Source organism: Lithobates pipiens, unplaced genomic scaffold (assembly GCF_037356315.1).
Source record: "Lithobates pipiens isolate NorthernLeopardFrog02 unplaced genomic scaffold, aLitPip1_a1.2 Scaffold_28, whole genome shotgun sequence".
Taxonomy (NCBI): Eukaryota; Metazoa; Chordata; class Amphibia; order Anura; family Ranidae; genus Lithobates; species Lithobates pipiens.
Window position 1 is genome coordinate 148,697,185 of NW_027507789.1, and position 23,944 is coordinate 148,721,128.

The following is a 23,944-nucleotide window of genomic DNA, read 5'->3' on the forward strand; positions in this document are numbered from 1 at the left end:
TGTGTTTGGATGCGTGCTTGCAACGATTGCAAGATATTATGCCAGGATGCGTGCCTGCAACGACTGCAAAGAGTTATGCCAGGATGCGTGCTTGCAACGATTGCAAGAAATTATGCCAGGATGCGTGCTTGCAACGATTGCAAGGAGTTATGGTAGGATGCGTGGTTAGGCAGGTCAAAAAGACAGAAGTCCATCCAGTCCAACCACAAATTAAATAAACAATATGTGGCACAACCCAACATACCCAAATTCTACACCCACAGCTGATCCAGAGGACGGCAAAAAACCCCAGCAGAGCACGTTCCAATTTGCTACAGCAGGGGAAAAAATTCCTTCCTGATCCCTTGAGAGGCAATCAGATTTTTTCCTGGATCAACTTTACCTATGAATATAAGTACCCCGTTATATTATGTACATTTATGAAGGTATCCAGGCCTTTTTCCTAAAGCAATCTACTGAGCTAGCCAGAACTGCCTGCTAGCAATGATTGCAATAAGTGTGTGCCTGGACATATGCTTGCGACGATTGCAAGAAGTTTATGTTTGGATGCGTGCTTGCAACGATTGCAAGTCGTCTATGCTTGGATGCGTGCTTGCAACAATTGCATGAAGTCTATGCTTGGATGCGTGCTTGCAAAGATTGCAAGAAGTCTATGCTTGGATGCATGCTTGCAACGATTGCAAGAAGTCTATGCTTGAATGCGTGCTTGCAACGAATGCAAGAAGTCTATGCTTCAATGTGTGCTTGCAGCGATTGCAAGAGGTTTGTGCCTGGACATGTGTTTGCAATGATTGCAGGGAGTGTATGCTTGGGTGCACGCAAGCAGCGATTGGCAAGAAGTTGTTCTTGGTTGTGTATGGAATGAATCCGAAATTAATCGGTCGTAAGTATGAAACGATCGCATGAAATTAATCTGATAAGAACCGGTTGTAGAGTGTATGAAATGAATCTGATATAAATCAGACCATGGAGAGTAAGAAATGAACCCGGTACGAATCAATGTGCCACTGAGGTGTCTGGAATTGAATCGGGCTGTAGCGTGTACACAAATCTTGTGTAGCGTGTGACACAAATCTTAGTAACTGTATGTAACGAATCCTGACACGAACCGGTCGTGAAGTGTATATGAAACGAAACCAACATGCATTGGATTGTGTGACTATCAGGGGGAGTAACAGTGAGGCAAAGGTTTTTAACGAACGAATCGAAACCTTTGGCTGAACTTCAAAGCATGAAGGATTCGATCTGTAGTGACTGTCGGACTTGGAGGAATGACAGGCAACATGCGAACGATACCTGTAATGCTGAAATGATGGGTGCGAATCAATGCATTGTTGGTATGAGTGGATTTGACTCAAGTGACAAGTGTGTGAAATTAATAAGTGAAATGTTTGCCGTGACATAGGCTGACTGCGATAAACGACGTGTCAGATGACAAGTGACGAGTCGAACTGTGGAGCATGTAATGAAATGAGACCGAGCCAATTGGGGACAAAAACAACTGGGGCACACTGGAACAAATCGGTGCATCTTGGATGCGACCGATTCGAATCGGGGGATGGTATATGACAGTCAAATTAATGAAATATATGTCATGGCAGAGGCATAAGTCGGTCATGCCGTGACTGCGACTGACGATGAACCAGACTCTGGAGCATGCACTGAAATTAGGCCAAAGCACTGGGGCACACCGTAACGAATTGGTGCATCGCGGATGCAACTGGATTCAAAATGGAGCGCGGTACGTGGCGGTGAAATTATTTTGATTGCCATGACAGAGGCACGAATCGATCATGCCGCTGATGCGACTGACCGTTAATCGTGCATGCTCTGGAGCATGTACTAAAATGTAATGTGCATGATGCGACTGGATTCGTATCGGAGCGTGATACGTGACAGTGAAATGATTTCCCATGACATGAATCAGAGAACCGAAACCTGCGACCGACAATAAATCCTGACTCTGGAGCATGTACTGAAATGAGGCCGTAAACAACTGGGGCACACCGGAACGAATCGGTGCATCACGGATGCGACTGGATTCGAATCGGAGCGCGGTAAGTGACAGTGAAATGAGTGAAAAAGTTTGCCATGACAGAGGCATGAATCGGTCGGACCGCGATTGCAACTGACAACGAACAGGACTCTGGAGCATGTACTGAAATGAGGCCGAAATAATACCTGGGGCATGCCAGAATGAATTGGTGCATCGTAGATGCGACTGGATTCGTATCGGAACGTGATACGTGACAGTGAAATGATTTCCCATGACAGAGGCACGAATCGGTGTGCCGCAACCTGCGACTGACAACGAACGGGACTCTGGAGCATGTACTGAAATGAGGCCGAAATAATACCTGGGGCACGCCGGAACGAATTGGTGCATCGTAGATGCGACTGGATTCGCATCAGAACGTGATACGTGACAGTGAAATGATTTACCATGACAGAGGCATGAGTCAGTGATTCAACAAATGGTACTCTGGAGCATGTACTGAAATGAGGCCGAAAAAACAACTGGGGCGCACCGGGACGAATCGATGCATTGTGGATGCGACTGGATTCGAATCGGAGCGCGGTAGGTGAGAGTGAAATGATTTGAAATGATATGAAATGGTTTGAAATGGTTGAAATGGTGAGTCACGCCTAAACGAAACTGTGTCTTTGCGTTGGTGTGAGGTACACAAAAACGAAGACGTGTTTGGTATGATAACGTTTACAAGTAATAGACAGACGTCGCGGCTGTGTGTAGGGTTTTACGAATGACTCGTAAGTTTGATATCGAGGTTTAGTGACGAGACATTTAACAATGTATGAAATGACAAGTCAACTGAAAAAACCCTACCTGCGACAGCCGAATCGACGCGTTGTATGAGAATTGCGAACGGAAACGAGAACCTCGAAAAACTACGAAGCGGTAACTCATGGACGCTAATGATTTTCGAAGAGTCGGCCTAGTGACGTCGTACCGCGCACAGGAAACCAACAAAGACCACAGGCGAGCGGGCTGGTTAAATACCCCCCCCGGGCTCCTCCCATAAATTCAGGCCACCATACTGGCCTTCCTACATATATAGTGCTGCATACATTGATGGTGCTATATAATTAGCTGTAATAAATAAAACAGGACCTTAAAGAGGAAGTAAACCCTGATGAGTTTACTTCCTCTTTTTTTCCCTGCAAAGGTAAAGCATAATGGACTACTATGCATCGCATAGTAGCCCATTATGTGTCACTTACCTGACACAGGAGCCAGCGAAGTCGCCGCTGTCCCCTGTAGTCCGCCGCATCCATCTTGCTGGTGGCGTCTCGCAGCTCCGCCGCTGTCATTCGGCGAAGCCGCGATGACGTCACTCCCGTGCATGCGCATGGGAGTCGACAAATGCGGCAGCTCCATTTTTGGAACTGCCACGCTCAGTGCGCCTGCGCGCCGCTGTCTACGGCCCGTTTTCAGGCAAATATCTCCTAAACCATATACCGTATATACTCAAGTATAAGCCGAGATTTTCAGCCTCTTTTTTGAGGCTGAAAGTGCCCCCTTCGGCTTATACTCGAGTCATCGCCGTCTGACTGCTCGATCAGCGTATCGAGCAGACAGACGGCGGACATACTACAATTCAAAAGCCGCGCCTCCGCCTCCGCCTGTGATAGGCGGAACACTGAATTTCCCAGCAGCCTGTGTTCCGCCTATCACGGACATCGTCTCATCCTCGTCCGTAGTACGAGGATGAGACGATGTCCGTGATAGGCGGAACACAGGCTGCTGGGAAATTCAGTGTTCCGCCTATCACAGGCGAAGGCGGAGGCGCGGCTTTTGAATTTTAGAATGGCCGCCGAGGCGCCGACGAAGAGCGGCGATCCTGGCAAGGCACGGGACGGAGGCAAGGCAAGGCACGGCACGGGACGGGACGGAGGCAAGGCACGACACGGGACGGAGGCAAGGAGGCAAGGCACGGCACGGGACGGAGGCAAGGAGGCAAGGCACGGCACGGGACGGAGGCAAGGAGGCAAGGCACGGGACGGAGGCTCGGGACACAGGCTCGGGACACAGGTAGGCTGGACACACACACACACACACACACACACACACACACACACACACGGACACACACACACAGGGATGGATGGATGGAGACACACACACACAGGGATGGATGGATGGATGGAGACACACACACACAGGGATGGATGGATGGATGGAGACACACACACAGGGATGGATGGATGGATGGAGACACACACACACAGGGATGGATGGATGGATGGAGACACACACACACAGGGATGGATGGATGGATGGACACACACACACACAGGGATGGATGGATGGATGGACACACACACACACAGGGATGGATGGATGGATGGACACACACACACACAGGGATGGACGGACACACAGGGATGGACGGACACACAGGGACGGACACACACACAGGGATGGACAGGCATGTCTCACCCTCGGCTTATACACGAGTCAATAAGTTTGCCAGTTTTTTTGGGGGTAAATTGGGGGCCTCGGCTTATATTCGGGTCGGCCTATACTCGAGTATATACGGTAGGTTTAGGAGATATTGCTTGGACCTACAGGTAAGCCTTAATCTAGGCTTACCTGTAGGTCAAAGTGGTTTGTAAGGGTTTACAACCACTTTAATTATATTTTTAATTAATAATTTCATTAGTTTGATAAAATAGAAATAATTTCCGCAGAGAGAGGATACCAAAACATCTGTAAGGCACTGCAAGTCTGTTATGGGACTATGCCTGATTTTGTGATCATAACTGTGTAAGGACACTGCCGTCTAAAGGTGTAATCTTGCCCCCAGCTGTCTCTTCTGCCTGAAGATTACCTATTTGGTAGAAAGTTATGGAGGTTGTGAAGCTCACGCAGAGTGAGATAAAGTTGATACAACGAGTCAGAGAGCTGCTGGCGAGAGCTGTGATTGGCAGGTGGGAGCTGACTTAATACATTTTGGGAAACCTGAAGAAATGAAAAAAAAAAAAATAATAGTAATAAAATAAATTGGTAGGTCAGATGGGAAGAAGCCAGAGTTATGCAGGTAACATTCTATAAAAGAATTAGCGACATATACCAGTTCCTCCAGTTCCTGGAAAGTCAGACTGAAGACATCAATCTTCATAGTGCTAAGGAGACAAGAAAACTATTAGGTGTAGAAATTGTGGACCAGAACCAGAAAAAGCTTAGCCTTTAAAGGTATGACAAGTATTTTATCTTAAAGTGGTTCTGCACCTAAAAAAATTTTTTAAAAGCCAGCAGCTACTAATATTGCAGCTGCTGACTTTTAATAAAATCACACTTACCTGTCCCAGGGTCCAGCGATGTCGGCGGCAGATGACGAGCGATCGCTTGTCTCGCTGCTGCCCCCGCCGCCATCCTCTGTCAGGGAATCGGGTCATGCGCGAGTCACGCTGCGCGTCTCTTATGGTCCCCTGCTGTGTCTCTGGGAACTGTATGTTTCCCAGAACACAACGGGGGGAGCGGGGCGTCTGCGGGGGTCTGCCCGGAAGTGGGTGCAGATACCTGGATTATCCAGGTAACTGCACCCCCCTCCCCCCTGAAAGGTGCCGATTGTGGCACCGGAGGGGGGGAGGGATCAGATTAGCGGAACTTCCCCTTTAGGGTGAAGAACCGCTTTAACTGCTTCACACCTAAGGGTAAAAGAAATCTTAATGCTTAAAGCGGAGGTCCACCCTAAAGTGGACCTTCCGCTCATTGGAATCCCCCCCCTCCGGCGCCACAATTGGTACCTTTCAGGGGGGAGGGGGGTGCAGGTACCTGTACAGTACAGGTATCTGCACCCACTTCCGGGATAGCTCTCTGCGGAAAGGGGCGTAGATTACGCCCCTTTCCGAAAGTCCCCTGCTGCCTTCTGGGAAACACACAGATCCCAGAGGCAGCGGGTCCATCCTTATTGCGCAGCGCGACTCGCGCATGCGCAGTAGGGAACCGGGAAATGAAGCCGAAAGGCTCCACTTCCTGATTCCCATACCCAAGATGGTGGCGGCAGCACCCGAGAGACGATCGAGAGATCGGCTTCGGGTGGTGACATCGCGGGCGCGCTGGACAGGTAAGTGTCACTATTTTAAAAGTCAGCAGCTGCAGTATTTGTAGCTGCTGGCTTTTAAAAAAAAAAAAAAAACGCAGACTCCCGGCGGACTCCCGCTTTAAGCACAATTTTGACATGGGTTAGTAAAACCGTACATATCACCACAACCACTTTGTGCACCTAGGTGTATTATACCGTGTTTTTTTTCATGAAAAACTTGGCTTTTATTTGGTGGTGAACGGTAATGGATATCTCCTGATTTTTTGGTTTTATATTATCAAAGGAAAACTAGAAAAGTAGTAAAAAAAATAAATAATAATTTTAAATTTAGCTGCATATTTCTTGTTACTACCATAACCTACCACCAAAGAACAACCCAAAATAAATTCTCCTGCTCCTTACTATCACAACGATAGAACACATATGTGTATGTTAGTTATTGTTTGTAACCGTAGTACAACCCAGAAGCAATAGCCCTAAATAAAACACACTGCAACTGATGCTAATTTAAAAAATAAAAAATCCTGCCCACAATATACTGACCCTGACCTTTGACCCAAACACTAACGATGGCACTTAGATCAAACCTTGATCTAGGTATTTTTTCTTTATTATATTTTTTATTATTTATTTATTAATTTTTTTCCCTCTCTGCAAAGAAAGAGAAAGATACAATGTATCTTTCCTCTCCATTCCCAGACAGAGAAAAACAGGCGGGCTCCACAGTGACCGATTCCTGTGGTAGCCAATTAGAGGCTACCACAGCAATCAGGTTGCCCAGATTCAGGAGATCTGGGTCCCAAACCTCTTGGTGAGACCCCGGTCTCTGTGCTGGGAGTGCACTGTGCGGCACACTCCCAGCACAAAGGGAGATATGCATATATGTGGTTCCATGGAAAAATATCCCAGCAAGTGTGGCCGCATATATGTGTTATGCTGGCAGGAAGGGGTTAACGCAAGGTATGATCTAATTACACATTTACATTGTTCCAGCTTGGACCAACGTAAGTATGCATAGCTCATAGCCAATAGACTCCCGTGGAAGCTAACAATCACTTTACCATTCAGCACTACTACAGTGATCGCCACAATCTTCTGGGTCCTGTGTTGCTGCCATTCACAGAATGCCTTGTATTTTTTCCATGATTACAAGACATTTTCTAATTGGATGGGGTAGAGACATCACTATCTCCACCTTATCTAATCAGAGAATGCTTTGTATTCATTGAAAAAAACACTCTTTAAATGGCAGCGGCGCAGAGCAAGCAACCCGGGGAAGTTCAGTTTTCATTTAGCTTGTGTAAAGCAACAAGTATCAACAAGTATCTCTGTGTTTAGATAATTACAAATATATACAGAAAAGTGTACTTCTTGAATTCCTTACTTGATAAAACACTTATTGAAGTATTTGTGACAATTCTGAAGGTCAGTGGTGACATCTGCCACCAGACTTAGCAAAGACTTCAAGTTTTCCTCATAGCCCTGCAAGAAATTACATATGTTTCATTTCTCCTGGAAGAAAGGGAACTAAAGCGGTCAACATGTAATCTATTTTTCTAAAAACCAAAATAATCTTCCAAAGAATCTGACATGTTATCCTTTAACACGGCGGCAGTACCATGGAGGTCAACAGGAGGAACTAAAGAGGGTGGCGGTGGACCACAGAGATAGAAACTCTCAGATGTATTGGTCTCCCAGCAGAATTATTGGCAGAGGGACCATTTCTCACAGTTGGGGTTTGATTTACTAAAACTGGAGAGTGCAAAATCTGGTGCAGCTGTGCATATAAACCAGCTTCAGGTTTTTCTGGTCAAAGCTTAATTGAGCAAACTGAAGCTATAAGCTAATTGACTACCATGCACAGCTGCACCAGGTCTTGCTCTCTCCAGTAAAGTCGGGTTCACATATGTGCGAAATGGATGCGGTTTTGGCACACATGCTGAAAAACCATATCCCTCTATATCGTTTACTTGTCTCTATCCAGAGCACTGGGTGTCATTTCTATCTGCCTTGTTTCTCTGCTATCTGCATGAGTAATATCTGACACGTTTTTCTGACACCAAGAAGTAAAAAAGTGACAGTGGAGGGAACTCCAGCACCCCTGTGATTGAGTGCCTTGGCTCTGTTCCTGTGTGAAGGGGACTGTTCCCCTGCCCTACAATTAACTAAGCTGTGCAGAGTGTAAATTCTGCTCCCTACCTCCTGTTTTCAGAAAGCTCAGACGAGCCCTATACGTTCTGCACTTTGAACAGCTGTAGAGGAGAGAAAACTGCAGATAAACAAGTACAACATATGTCGGAGGATTTGTTTAATCTGTGTGTATCACCTGAGGCCAGTCACTTTGTTGGGTATATGGAAGGGTTTATAACCACTTTAAGCAATAAGCATGCCTATTAATAAACTGTAGAAGAGGAAGCAAACTTTCCTAGGGACAGTCCTATCATGTTGGAAACGTGACTAGCCCTTAAAAATTCTGTTAGTTCCCGGTGGACAGTTTACCATTGTGTAATAATCGGTTACCAAATCTACCAATATCAGCCAAAAAGATAACACTATTCTGGCCCTAGTCTTACCTGTATCATTGGCTGTAGATGTTGTTTCTTCAGGTCAAACCACTCATGGGTCCCGGTCTAAATTGGAGAATATAAATAAAAAAAATCAGCCATGAACCAATTCCATTCTCTGAAAAGAGGGAAATTCTCTGCTGATTGCTACCTTGATAGCCTCAGTTATCCTGTCCTGTAAATTGGGGGTTGGTGAGCACAGTTCTCTGAAAGCCTTGGTCTTACACGTCTGTATCAGCACCCTGCATGTGAAATTAATCGAGTTTTGTAATTGTGTAATTGAACATGAAATAATGACCTCTTCCAACTCAAACAATATTCATATTTAATATTAATACAGTATGCAATGTATTCATAAAAAAATCCTTGATCAAAAAGAACTGTGTATCTACACTACAGATGTTGTATGCATACTTTGACTTTAGTAGGGGCCCCTGGTCTCCTAAAGCTAGGGATAAGGATAGGTATTATTGTGAGGTCTATGCTTACTAAATATCCAAGAAAGTGCAAGATAGTTAAATGCACCTCTAAGAGTGTTGTTCAGGATGTGGGGTATCTACATGCAGGTACAAGCAGGTAAGAACAAATTACATATACCTCTCAAGCAGTCAAGGTTCTAGCAATTCGCCACAGGTGCGCGCCCTGGCTCACCCGTCCACAGCATGTGTACATAGAAGGAATGGCCACACACCGCAGTAAGATAAATGCTTGTAGGGATTCTTTATTGTCACCCTGCCAGACAGATATAACAGGATTAACGCGTTTCACACGAACGTACCATGCTTGTTCACAACACACACAGTATGTTCATGTGAAACGCGGTGTGTGGCCATTCCTCCTCTGTACAGGTACAAGCAGGTATCAGCCTCCTGATGGCTGTCACAACTTTATTGGAAGGTTTTACCTTGCCAGCAATCAAACTGTCTATATCCTTAGTGGGCCTTGATTAGTCTGATATCAGTCCTGAACTGAAGGTTAGGACAGTTGTTGTAGTCAACTGCAAGTATTCACTTTGCCATTATTGCTGAAATAAGTATTCTTTGCAAATCAATAACGCTATAGGGCAAGGTTTATTTTTTTGTACAGACATTGGTTATTATTATACCTATGCCTTTCCACCATCTGGTATGTTCCTGTGACTGTTTCATACATTTGTATATGATGTTGTATTTTCAAATGTAAAGCGTGTTTTATTACAAATTAGTAATCATTTGAAGTCACTAACCTGAGCAAACCCTGGAGGCGTTCTACCGATTGGGAGGCGGACAATGGAAACACAATGCGATATCGCTGAATAACAGACATTCCATATTGCAATAGAGAGTCAAAGGATTCTGCCAGCTCCTTCCTCTGGAGATAATTAGGAGGATAAAAACAACAAATACAGTGAACTTGGTGAAAAGTGATTCACTTTAAAGCAGCAATAAACCCAAAACCAAAAATATATGTAGCACCCTGGTCTGAAACAGGGCTTCTAATAAATCTACTTGTGCTAGGTGGTAACTTGCCTGGCTGATTGATAGTTTGATCCACTGATTTCTGTTCTAAATCTGAGTTTAATTGGTAGTCTCAATCTTCTGTCAATAGGTGGCACTGTTGCCTTTGGCACTAGGATGATGGATTACAGTGAATTCAGGTGATGGGTAAATAAGTTGTCTCAGCCAATCAGCAGGAGTTTCTTTGGTTGCTTTTCATGCTGTACAGGCTATTTATCCGTGAAGAGTCAGGTGATCAGGGTTTTTCCCACCCAGGGCTGCTTCCTGGGTGGGTGTGTGTCGAGTAACTCCTGATTGCTAGGCCTGCAGCCTTAGGCTTATCCAGGAGTCATACTGGCTGCTAGGTCTATGTAAGGCCTATCCAGTAGTTCAGGGTTCTGCAAAGGAGGAGCAGCAAAGGTTAAGCCTGGGGTGGAACCACGTGTGTTAGAAGCTCAGCCCGAGGGGAGCCTGATCGTCGCTGGAGGTAAAGGAAAAGCAGTTGCCACAAAGGGATGACCACTCCTGTTATCAGAGGCAAGTTTTGTAAGATATGAAGTTCTGAAGGAGTACCAGAGCAGATGCTTCACTAGCTGGGGACAATGAAGTAGTGGGAAAGCTTCAGTGGAGACTTATCCTGGAATGCAGCGGGTAGCTGTGAGTGACGCTTGAAGGAGTACGGCGGGTAGCTGTAAGGAAAGCTTGAAGATAAGTACAGCAGTTAGCGGTGAGTGAAGCTTGGGGAATACAGTGGGAGAGTCCAAGAAGTCTAGTGAAAGATGGCGAGCTGAGCTTGAGGATCTACAGTGGGATACTGTGAGTTAAACTGGAAGATCTACAGTAGGATACTGTAAGATAAGTTGTTGCTATAGGAGATAGCAGTTGCTACAAGATACAGATTGCTGCATTCAGCTTAAAGGCCCTTTACCTGTATTGCTGTCTGTCTAGTTCTATTTTTGTCTACAGAGTTTGCCTTAATTGCTATTGCATTTGCCTAAGGGTGTCCTGTGCCCTAACCCTCTCTTCCACCGTTTCCGTTAAGAGAAATAAAATCTCTTTCTGTTTATTTTTACAAAACGTGACTGGTGCTAATGTTTCCACCTTGCATCACACCCACTATGCCTAGCAACCTGCACCCTGAGGAGGAATGTCAGTTCTTCCTGGCTCTGGGGGTCACCATCAGGCCCTTGGAAGTCCGGGAGAACCCTAGATGTAATATATTACAGCTTAGCAACCATGAGATGTGGTATTTGTTTTCTTGTTTAGGCTTTTCCCCTCTGTTTTCACCTGATGATCTGGCCAGTAACATACCCCCTGTATTAGAGTGCCCCCACTCTGGATCAATGAGCACAAGGGCACCTCTGGACAGCAGCATTGTCAGTCTGGGGGTGGGGAGTGTTAGATGTACTAGTAGCATTAGATACACTAACAAATTGAAGCCAAAATCTAGCTAACACTTTATAAGCAGTTACAGCAACAGTGTTTTTTTTTCCTTTTGGGATTTACATGAAGAAAGAAAAGCTGATCGCGGTAAGCAGTGGTAAATGATTTTTATCATCCCTGTAATCGCTACAGCCTCAGAACAGCTTGTTTTTTTGAAAAACAGACTTATTGGCCAAATCACCAGGTGAAAATAAGGGAGATAAAATCTAAAAAATAAAACAAATGCAGTCACCATATTTAAGCTGCAATATAATAAATATATAAAAAACGTTTGCTTTTGGCTTTAATATCGTTTTAAAGCATTGTAAATGAGAAGATGGTACTCTTGTTATTTGGCGGAAACCTCTCGATATACAAAGGGTTCTTCACAGTAAAATGTGAAATGTGGAATAGACTTCCTCAGGTCTAATTCCAGCCAGCTTAAAAATATTTTTTTTTTTTAAAGCTGGATATGTTTATAAATATATAGAAAATAACTTATTAATACGATTTATAAGTATGAGGGGCCTTCCAAAAGTTTTCACACTTTTATATAGTTAAAAAAAAAAGTGTGGAAACTTTTTGAAGAACCCTCATTATACCACTCAACATCAGCCTTTCTCAATCAGAGTTTCATGGAGCCAAGGGGTTCCTCCAGAGGTGGCTAGGAATTCCTTCAGCAATGAGAATTCTCTGCCTCTCAGGTAAGTTGCCACCAACACCAATTATCTTTTTAGCTATCTGTAATAGGCACATTCTTACCACTGCCAGTGCTGCCACCAGTTAGGGGCATTCTTTCTATTGACCAATGCACTAATGTAGGGGCAGCCCATCCATTAAGGCCGCACGCCCCCCCCTGTCCATGGCCGTCCCCCCTATCCATGCGTCTGGCCCCTATTAGGACGCCGGATGCATGGATTCCAATGCAGGGTGATTTTTTTTAAGCACCTGATTAGAGCCAGAGGCTCTAATAGGCTTCAAAATAGGGTGGGCTCGGGGCGCAGAGAATGCGAACGAAGCCCACCCAGGTGTGTTACAACAGAGAATGAACATTCGCTATTGTAACACCATTCCTGCTCTTGGGCAATCAGGAAGTGAGTCTTGAGACCTGTCATCCGAAAGGCTGAAAGGACAGGTGATCCTATTGGATGGAGGGGAGGAGACACACGGATGCCGTGGTGGAGGAAAGGACACACGAGCTGCTGCCTGATGCCAATGCCCACTGCCAATGCCCACTACCTGCTACCTAGATGGGGTGAGTGCTAGATCGGCAGACAGTAAGCAGGCGGGCAGGGGGTTGTTTGCCACCCCCCCAAAAAAAAAAACGCCCGCCACTGCACTAATGTATTATGAGCTATGGATATAGTAATTATTAGAAGAGGTTCTGAGACCTGAAAGTTATATAAAATGTTCCCCCAGATAAAAGAGGTTGAGAAAGGCTTTTACAGATTGTTGATCCAGGGAATATCCAATTTCCAGAGGGAATCAGGAAGGCTTTTTTTCCCCCAAATGGGGCAAATTGGACCAATCTTTTAAGGTTTTTTTTTGCCTTCCTCTGGATCAGCTGTGGGTTTATGGTTTCCGAATTTATATGCAGATTTTTGAGTCAATTATTTGTATTATGTGTAGAACGTACAAGATAATGTCTCTGCCACAGACGTTGTTGTAGAACACGTAAGGAAACTTAAACTTGAAAACACTTGTGGGATACCTGGATCTTTCAGCCAGCTTGGCGATATCCACAAGACCGGATTCTTTTGGGTACTTCAGCCCTTCCAGGCTCTTACTAAGAAACCAACCCATACGTGGTCTTCTTGTGAAGAGTCCTCCTTCTGGAATGCTTGAAGTCACTGGGTCTCTCCCAAACCAGAATTTAAACAACTGTACCCAAACCAAAACTGCAGTTTAGGCAAAACTTTAACTTTGAAAAACGCATAGCGTGTGCTCTTCAGGAGCTGCCGCTACATAAAAAACCGCCACACAAGGCAAATCCACTTTTCACTCCAAGTGCACTTGCATGCACTTGGAAATGCACTTGGAAGTGCTGTGGCTTTAGCTCTGAGGGGAAGATCTGAAATCAGGGGAAGCTCTGCTGGTTTTATTACCCAATTGTGTACAAGCAAAAATGCAGTTTTTTAATTTTTCTTGCATGTCCACCTCAGATCTACAGCGACTGAACTTCCAAGTGCAATTGCAGTGCACTTGTAGTGCAAAGTGGATTTGCCTTTAGTAGATAACCCCCATTGTTTCCTTCACTGTGGACCACTTAGAAAATATCTGGTCCCTCCACGTGTGTGTGTGTGTGTGTGGGGGGGGGGGGGGGGGGCAAATGCCCTCCTCTTCCTCCTATGATACAGTGTTTGGCCCTGAACAGCCAACCATGAGGCTTAACCACAACTAAATGAGAAAGGGAACGGGAAGGAGATCATTGATACTGTGTAAGCTCCAATGTCACCCAACATGGAATGTACAAAGTCTTCACCTCCCAACTCCAACGGGAGGAACAGAGTGGCACGGTAGCATGGACAAGGTTTGAGTTTGCGGGAGAGTTATACGCTTAGGAGAACCTGTCATGTTGTCTCAAATGGGCAAAGTAACAGCGTCTCCTTAATTTAACAATTGGGGGTCAACAGTGAGAACCTGGGAGGATCTCTTCAATTGCCCTAAACCAACACAGCATGCAGGACTAATTTAATTACTATCTTTTCATACAGGTCTCAGCTCAATTAAATATACATCAAATACTACCCCATAATTACCAGTCCCAACTATCATTTTTATATTGATAAAGCCATTACCAGTTCATCTTGTAGTCGTCCTTGAACCCACAAATACTCAATACTTGTTATGTGGTGCAGCAAACAGCTACTGCTGAACTCTAGACTCTGGTACAGTTTACTATATGCAAGCCACTGTCTGGAAGGAGAAAGATCAGTAAATAATAATAGTAGTTATAGCAGTGATAAAGGAGAGATGATAGCAATAAAAGGGGACAGATATCAAAGGCTGACAGAAAAGGTTACTAGAAAAGAGTTAACTAACATCTATGATCAGAGGTCATTGAAGCCTAGATGCAGAAGGACTATGCATTAACATTACGATAACTCTATTACTAATTCGGCCACCTAAGTCATTTTAGCATTGATTTTAAAGGGCATTTAAGACTTTTATTGCTATACCTCTCTATATAGCTCAGATTAATCTGATTTTGCCAGTATGCTATATAGACATGCATTGGTTTATTAAAATAGTTTAAGAATACATTAAAGCTGATCAGTTTAATTTTATTAATACTTAAAGACCTAAAACAAAAACAAAAAACTTCTGTAGTGGTAGCTGGACTTTTATGGGGTTCCCCCTCCGAGAGCAATACCAAGCCCTTAGGTTTGGTATGGATTTTAAGGGGAACCCCCTACGCCGAAAAAATGGCGTGGGGGTCCCCCCCAGATCCATACCAGACCCTTATCCGAGCAGGCTACCCAGCTGGCCAGGAAAGGGGGTGGGGACGAGCGAGCGCCCCCCCCCCTCCTGAGTCGTACCAGGTCACGTGCCCTCAACATGGGGGGGCCTTGGGGAAGGAGGGGCCGCACGGCCCCCCCACCCGAAAGCACTTTGTCCCCATGTTGGATGAGGACAAGAGCCTCTTCCCGACAACCCTGGCCGTTGGTTGTCGGGGTCCGCGGGCGGTGGGCTTATCAGAATACGGGAGCCCCCTTTAATAAGGGGGCCCCCGGATCCCGGCCCCCCACCCTATGTGAATGAGTATGGGGTACAATGTACCCCTACCCATTCACCTGTGGAAAAAATGTAAAAAAAACACAACACACAAGGGTTAATAGTTTATTGCACAGCTCCGGGGGTCTTCTCGCCGGACTCCTCCGCTATCTTCTGCTAGCTCTTTTACTAGCAGATGAGCCCGGCTTTCTTCTTCGCCGCCGCCCTCTTCTTCATACTTCAGGGGTCTTGTCCCCCCTCTTCGGTTCTTATTAAAGGGGGCTCCCAGATTCCGATAAGCCCACCACCCACAGACCCCGACAACCAACGGCCAGGGTTGTCGGGAAGAGGCCCTTGTCCTCATCAACATGGGTACAAGGTGCTTTGGGGTGAGGGAGCTACATGGCCCCCCCCTTCCCCAAGGCCCCCCCATGTTGAGGGCACGCTGCCTGGTACGGCTCAGGAGGGGGGGCGCTCGCTCGTCCCCACCCCCTTTCCTGGCCAGCCGGGTAGCGTGCTCGGATAAGGGTCTGGTATGGATCTGGGGGGGACCCCCATGCCATTTTTTCCGCGTAGGGGGTTCCCCTTAAAATCCATACCAGACCTAAGAGCCTGGTATGCTCTAAAAAATTTGGTGTGGAGTTCCCTCTTGAGAGCTGATAATTCTGTGAGAGTCGCCTCCGTATAGACGGAGATCTGACTTGGAGGCGATCTCCATTGAAATCAATGGGTACCAGTCGCCTACAAGTCGGATTGAAGTAGTACAGGAATCTTTTCTGAAGTCGGAGCGACTTCAGTAGTGTGCATTAAGACGGCTCTCATTCACTTACATTGATTTTTACATGTAGCGCGACTTAAGACGACTAGGGGCGACCTGAAGTTGGATCTGAGTCGCCCCTCTGTGAACCGAGCCTTAGGGACTATTGAGGCCTTCCTACATACACTCACCAGCCACTTTATTAGGTACACCTGTTTAATTGCTTGGTAACACAAATTGCTAATCAGCCAATCACATGGCAGAAACATCTAGACATGGTGAAGACAACTTGCTGAAGTTCAAACTGAGCATCAGAATGGGGAAGAAAGGGGATTTAAGTGACTTTGAATGTTGTTGGTGCAAAACAAGCTGATCTGAGTATTTCAAAAACTGCTGATCTACTGGGATTTTCACACACAACCATCTCTAGGATATACAGAGAATGGTCCGAAAAAGAGAAAATATCCAGTGAGCGCTAGTTGTGTTGCCTTGTTAATGTTAGAGGTCAGAGGAGAATGGGCAGGTTCGAGATGATAGAAAAGCTACAAAAGTTACAACCAAGGTATGTAGAATACCATCTCTGAATGTGCAACACATTGAACTTTGAAGCAGATGGGCTACAACACTCACCAGATCTCAATCCAATAGAACATCTTTGGAATGTGGTGAAATGGGAGATTCGCATCATGGATGTGCAGCCAACAAATCTGCAGCAACTGTGTGATCATGTCAATATGGACCAAAATCTCTGAGGAATGCTTCCAACACCTTGTTGAATCTATGCCATGAAAAATTAAAGCAGTTCTGAAGGAAAAAGGGGGTCCAACCTGATACTAGCAAGGTGTACCTAACAAAATGGCTGGTGAGAGTAAATGAATGATATTTAAAATAAAAGCATTAAAGGATTCACTGGCTTTAGTACTTTCTGTGTATGCACATCAGGAATTTTGACTTGTTGCATGTTTGTTTCAGTCAGTTACCTGAATGGGCAGCCAGGCAACTGGCATTTTCAGAAGATGAGCGCAGCAATGGCAGCCTCCATGTTTCATTGATGATATGTTTGCTTTACAGATTCTATGTAGCCAAAGTTAATATGGGGTTAAAACTTACGCAAGTCCCTGGTGAAATTCGGACAGGTCTTTCTGCGCAGCGTGTAGGTAAAGTATCGTGGTACCGTGAGGACCTATCTCCCCATCCCACGTGGAGCCAGCAGCCTGATGTATTAAAGAGGAGAGATGACAAGTAATGCTATACAAAGGTAATAAAATATGTAAAAAAAAAATAATCCCCATAATTGTATTTTAAAGTTAGCCTAGACCAAGATCATGCACACTAAAGTGTTTACATATTCTGAACAAAACGTAAAAAGCACTTTAACAAACATTCATTAATTCACCCTTTCATCTCTGTATCTATAAGCATTGTAGAGCTATTCATTTTTAAAGTTTACAACACAGGGACGGAAAGTTTTGTGTTTTTTTTTACTTTCACTGAGATCCAGTCACACATCTAGTTAACAAACAGCAGATGTTTCTATGCTGTTGGAAACTGACTGTAACTCAATTTTAGAATTTTTGCTGTGATCTTTGAGGTTCTTTAAAAATTTGTAACTTCACATACTCTTTTATTGCTTTTAAAAAGTATACAAATTATACAAGTATACAAATTATTTAATGCCCATAGTCTGGCCACACATGCATTTAAAATAGAACTAAAGGCAAAATGTGTTATTTTATTTCAAATAGAGAAAGGGAGGGATATACAGTGCCTTTAAAAAGTATTCATACTCCTTCAAACTTTCCACATTTTGTCATGTTACAACCATAAACATATGTATTTTATTGGGATTTTATGTGATAGGCCAACACAAAGTGGCACATAATAATGTGAAGTGGAAGGAAAATGATAAAGGGTTTTCAATTTTTTTTACCAATGAATATGTGAATAGTATGGCATGCATTTGTATTCAGCCCCCTTTACTCCGATAATCTTAACTAAAATCTAGTGGAACCAATTGCCTTCAGAACTAATTAGTAAATAGAATCCACCTGTGTGTAATTTAATTTCAGGATAAATACAGCTGTTCTGTGAAGCCCTCCGAGGTTTGTTAGAGAACCTTAGTGAACAAACAGCATCATGAAGGCCAAGGAACACACCAGACAGGTCAGAAATAAAGTTGTGGAGAAGTTTAAAGCGGGGTTAGGTTATAAAAAAATATCCCAAGCTTTGTACATCTCACGGAGCTCTGTTCAATCCATCATCTGAAAATGCAAAGAGTATGGCACAACTGCAAACCTACCAAGACATAGCCGTCCACCTAAACTGACTGGCCGGGCAAGGAGAGCATTCATTAGAGAAGCAGCCAAGAGGCCCATGGTAATTCTGGAGGAGCTGCAGAGATCCACAGCTCAGGTGGGAGAATCTGTCCACAGGACAACTATTAGTCGCGGACTCCACAAATCTGGCCTTTATGGAAGAGTGGAAAGAAGAAAGCCATTGTTGAAATAAGGCCATAAGTCCTGTTTGTAGTTTGTGAAAAGCCATGTGGGGACACCGCAAACATGTGGAAGAAGGTGCTCTGGTCAGATGAGACCAGAATTTAACTTTTTGGCCTAAAAGCAAAACGCTTTGTATGGCGGAAAACTAATACTGCACATCACCCTGAATACACCATCCCCAGTGTGAAAAATGGTGGTGGCAGCATCATGTTGTGGGGATGCTTTTCTTCAGCAGGGACAGGGAAGCTGGTCAGAGATGATGGGAAGATGGATGAAGCCAAATATAGGGCAATATTAGAAGAAAAGCTGTTATGTTGCGTACACACGACCGGACTTTCTGGCAGAATAGGTCCAACGGAATCATTTTGTTGGATAGTCCGAATGTGTGTGGGAAAGTCTGAATGTTTTTCTTAAAAAAATTCCAAGGGACCTAGAAATGGAACATGTTTCAAATCTGTCTGACGGACTCAATTCCTATTTTGAAAACCGTTCGTCTGTATGCTGGCCCAACGGACCAAATATGATGCAAGGGCAACTATTGGCTACTGGCTATTGAACTTCCTTTTCTAGTCCCGTTGTACATCATCACGTTTAAAACGAATGGACTTTCGAATGGACTTTAGTCTCTTTAGGCCATTCGTGTGGGCAAGTCCGTCGTAACTCCATCGAAAGTCCGTCGGGAAGACCGTCTGACCTTTTGTGGTCTGACCTGACCACATTTATTTGGACTTTATTTACATGTTTTTTGCTTTGTATATTCACATCTGCACTCATCCACACTTGGTTACACATTCTTATTAACCACTTACCGACCGCCGCACGATGATGTACGTCCCTTTTTTGAAGAGGGATATCTCAGTAATGGCAGCAGATGCTGCCACAACTGAGGTATCCATCTCTTCAAGCGGCTGTTCGGTAAACGATAATGGTGGTCTCTGCGGCGGAATTGCCGCAAGATCACAGTTTTCGGCGGCGGGAGAGGTGCCACCCCCTCTCCCGCCACTCACCCGCTGCTCTTCGCTACTTACCGGAGCCATCGGCAGTATCAGAGGTGATCAGATCCTGTCACTTCCTTGGTATGGAGACCAAGTGAAGCTAAAATGGCCCCCACTCGTCTCCATACCATAGCAGGGCGTAAGCGACGTCAAAACATCACTTCCGCCCATACGTCTTAAAGGCACATTTTTTCAAATGACAAATGTTTTTAAATTTTATCTTATTATTGCATTTAAGTCCAAATATGAGATCTGAGGACTTTTTGACCCCAGATCTCATATTTAAGAGGACCTGTCATGCTTTTTTTCTATTACAAGGGATGTTTACATTCCTTGTAATAGGTATAAAAAGTGACCCAAATGTTTTTTAAAATAACAGTGTAAAAATAAATAAAATAAAATAAATAAGAAAAATAAATGTTTTTTTAAAGCACAGAAGCGAACGCATACGTGAGTAGCGACCGCATATGAAAACGGTGGTCAAACCACACATGTGAGGTATCGCCGCGATCGTTAGAGTGAGAGCAATAATTCTAGTCCTAGACTTCCTCTAACTCAAAAAATGCAACCTGTAGAATTTTTTAAACATCGCCTATGGAGATTTGTAAAGGTAAAAGTTTGACATTCCACGAGCGGGTGAAATTTTGAAGCGTGACATGTTGGGTATCAATTTACTCGGCGTAACATTGGGATAACTTTACTGTTTTATTTTTTTATTTAAAAAAGTGAATTTTTTCCAAAAAAGTGCGCTTGTAAGACAGCTGCGCTAATACGGTGTGACAAAAAGTATTGAAATGACCGCCATTTTATTCTCTAGGGTGTTAGAAAAAAAAAAGTATAATGTTTGGTTAAAGTAATTTTCTAGAAAAAACGTGTTTTTAACTTGTAAACACCGAGTCTGGAAAAGAGGACTGGTCTTTAAGTGGTTAACATTTGCGAGCGCCACATTTTCATAATTTTACATTTCTAGGCATCTATAGTCCTGGGAACAGTTTATTCTTGTTTCTTATATTTCAATGGAGCAAGAGTGTACTATACAATTTTGTGTATGATTTACCAATTTTATTGCATTTCCTTCTCCCAGGACTGGATAAATCAAAGGCACTTTTCTTAGAACTTCATGTGCTTTATCTATGTAGAAACCTCACTGTGTTAGACATGTTAATTGTGTTTCACTTGTAACATTACCTGTCTTCAAATAGCTTATGTGCTCTATACTTTCTTTCCTTCTTGTGGTACTTTCTACCTTGTTATGTGGTGAAATAATATATAAATAAACAATACAAAAAAGTGCTTTAGTATATCTGTTCAAAAAGTGCAAAAGAAACTGCCGATCCTGACAGAAGTTTAATGAGCTTGTAACTTCCTGTAGTGAATTTACAATGCTGCACTGAAATCTCAGACATTGTTTCCGGGCCCTGTCTCTGTTCTCTCAGAACTATATGTAGCACCTTCTAGTGTGTGCTGCTAGTAGTAAGAGTAGGTTCAGGGCTGGATGTCTCATCCTGGAAGCTCTCTGGTGCCTCCCCCTGTTTCTAGAACAGTGGAGAATGTCCTGGAACTAGTGGGTGGAAGTAAGGAGAAGCTGCCTTGAATATTTTGGACCCTCAGCCAATCCCCAGAGGTAAGTCTGGCAGGGGACTGAGCTAGCCCATAAATAGGCTTGGGCCCTGCCAGCAAGGGGAGTCGGGTGGAAGATGGAGAAGCAGTGCTGAGGAGAGGCTGTCGGTGGCCCTTGAAGGAACCCTGCCGGGGAAGGGTTTTACCTTGGGCTAGAGCTTGGGATAGCCGGCCTGGAAGGATCCCACTACAAGAGGCAGTTGGAGGAATTCACGCCCGGGAGGCAGTGGGAGAGAGCAAGAAGAGACAGTGCGTAGATCAGCATGGTAAAGGGACAAGACAAGGGGGAGAGACTATCAGCTGTAACAGTTCTCTCTTGAAGTGTTCATCTAATCTTGCCCTGGGGTATCTTCGTGTGTGTGTGTGCCAGTCAGGAGGACTGGGGAAATCAAGCAGCCAGGTGGGCTGGTGGTAGCCAGGTGGGCTGAGAGTCTTCTGCAGCGGTAGAACGGGGCTTAGTGTCTACAGGAGGGCAGAAGGAGATTTTCACTCCACAATGCTGAATTGACAGAACTGTTAATTTCTTGATTAGTGGGTGGTGTAAATAGTGAACCAAGTTTGTGCAGGAGGAAGGAAGAAGAGGATCTTCTCATTTAAATAGGGAGGACACTGTCCCCTTTTTGCTCAACATTTGGGCATCCCATGATTCCTTACCCCATGCAAGTTAACATTCCCTAATAAAGCAACAAAAACAAGCCAAGGACTGTTTTCTATGTCTGAGCGAATGAAGGAAATGCTAGATCACTGACTGTGCAGCAGTGGGGACCACACCAACAACTCCTGCAGGGGTAGTGCTGCATAGGGAGCACTTCCCACTATGTAATGCAGATGACGAGGGGTTTTCAGTAGTGCTAACACCTTTTGTACTAGGGTAGCAGTCAGTGGCAGCACAAGGGGGGCATGGGTGCCTTACATCTCTCCCTGTTATATCGACTGTGCAGAGACCTACGGTAGTAATCTGGTGCAGGGGATACTCCCTGCCCTATGCCCACCTGTATCTATAATCACTGTTGGGACAGGAGTGCTGTAGATCAGCACTTCTATATTACTTTTGCCTGTCTACTGGTAGATACTTTATGCTGCTAATTGCAAGAACGGCAGCCCGGGTGAAAATTTGTTGTGGCACACAGACCATCATTGTAAGGGGAGAACACTGACCACCATTTCAAGGGGAGCACACTGACAACCAATGTAGGGGTGCTTACCAACCTCTACTGTAAGGGAAGCACACTGACCACTATTAAAAGGGGTGCACACAAGCCACTATTTTAATGGGTGTACAATGACCACCAATGTAAGGGAAGCACACTACTCACCAATAACATTGGAACACACTGATCCCCATTGTAAAGGAAGCTCCATAATCACCAATGTAAGGGGAACACATTGATCACCATTGTAAATGTGCAAAGTTACACTGAGCATTGGCCACCAATATAAGAGACACACTGAGTACCGACCAAAATTTTAGATATGACCGACAATTTAAGGGGTGACACCGAGCATTGATCACCATTCACCAATGTAAGGTGCCACACTAAGCAGTATTTATTTGCCATGTGTATTTATTTTGCCATGCTAGGGGTTAATTGTTGTGTAGTTTTGTGAGTTAATTGTTGTGCAGTGGCGGGGGTTGAGTTATTTTGCAATTTTGGGGGATAATTATTGTGCAATGTTAGGTGATCATTTGTATGCAGTATTAATGGTAAACTATTGTGCAGAGCTGGGGGTTAATTATTGTGCAGATCTGTGGGTTTATTGAAAAATCCTTGGGGCGTATTAATATGCTGGGGTTAATGCTGACCCTGACACATGCTGGTGGTTATTGCTGAAAGTTGTCATTGCTGGATCTGACATTTGCAGGGATTATCATTGCTGGCCTAGACACTTGTTGGGGGTTATCATTGCTGGTCCTAAGAGAGCTTATTTTACTCTCACAATCTCAATCCCATACACATTAAAGAAACATCCACTTTTTGATCCAGCTCACTTTTTGGCAACACACAATTTTTGACCATGCCCACAAGTGCATGCTACGTGCACTGCATTACTCCTAGTAATAGCACAACCTGCTCCAAAAATTGTCTGCAGCCACCCCTGGTAATAGTGCCTTTCCTCCATAGATATACAGTGAGTGAGTGTAGCCAGTCTTGGACGGCAAGTTCAGCAGGTAAACATAAAAAAAAGCCTGAAAAAAACTAAAGCAGCCACCACATTTGGCACTAGTAATACTAATAAAATATAATTCCTGGCAAACGAAAGTGTGAATAAAACATTTTGCCTGTTTGAATACAGTAGGGGTCATTGATCAATTCGGTCAGATGGCAACTGAAGCAGTGATATGGCATGGTGAGGCAGATCTTTTACAAAGTTACAACCTGAATCATAAATTCTTCCCTTAGCTGCTCTAAAGTCGCACTGTGACTTAATTAAACCTGACCCTGATCACGTCTTAAAAAGTAACCTTTCTCCCCACCCAGCATGTTTTCTTTTTAACCTCTCTCCCCCTCCTTACCTGTTATGCTCACCTGCCCAGCGAATCCTGTGTTGTCCTGTACTGTGATCTGCTGTTCAGGTGTCACAGTTTGGGTCCAGTGCTACCATCTTTGTCCTCCTAAGTGATTGTTTTCCTTCTTCTGGGTTCAGGCAGCCACTTGCAGCCGCTGTGTTTTCCTACTCCAGCAACCTCCTAGGATATGTGATGGGGATATCCCAGGAGGCTGCAGAAAAAAAAAGGACACATCATGCTCACCTAGGTGAGAATGGAGGTGGAAGGAGGGGCTGGGGCCAGTTAATTTTTTTTTTTTTAATGCAACAAGAGTGCAGGGACC

The 23,944-nt window shown here is 44.4% G+C and overlaps 1 protein-coding gene across 2 annotated transcripts in view; it reads right to left on the reverse strand.

Annotated features, from left to right (window-relative positions):
- UNC13D (unc-13 homolog D) overlaps positions 1–23,944 on the reverse strand; it is a 297,875-nt gene that overhangs the window by 119,607 nt on the left and 154,324 nt on the right. For both annotated transcript variants that reach the window (XM_077459688.1, XM_077459687.1), the window contains 8 exons: positions 17,111–17,214; positions 14,328–14,445; positions 9,858–9,982; positions 8,784–8,874; positions 8,642–8,698; positions 7,453–7,550; positions 5,094–5,145; positions 4,851–4,981 (listed from right to left, as the gene is read on the reverse strand). In XM_077459688.1, the coding sequence (XP_077315814.1) occupies positions 4,851–4,981; positions 5,094–5,145; positions 7,453–7,550; positions 8,642–8,698; positions 8,784–8,874; positions 9,858–9,982; positions 14,328–14,445; positions 17,111–17,214 (776 nt within the window). The remainder of the gene's footprint in view (positions 1–4,850; positions 4,982–5,093; positions 5,146–7,452; positions 7,551–8,641; positions 8,699–8,783; positions 8,875–9,857; positions 9,983–14,327; positions 14,446–17,110; positions 17,215–23,944) is intronic.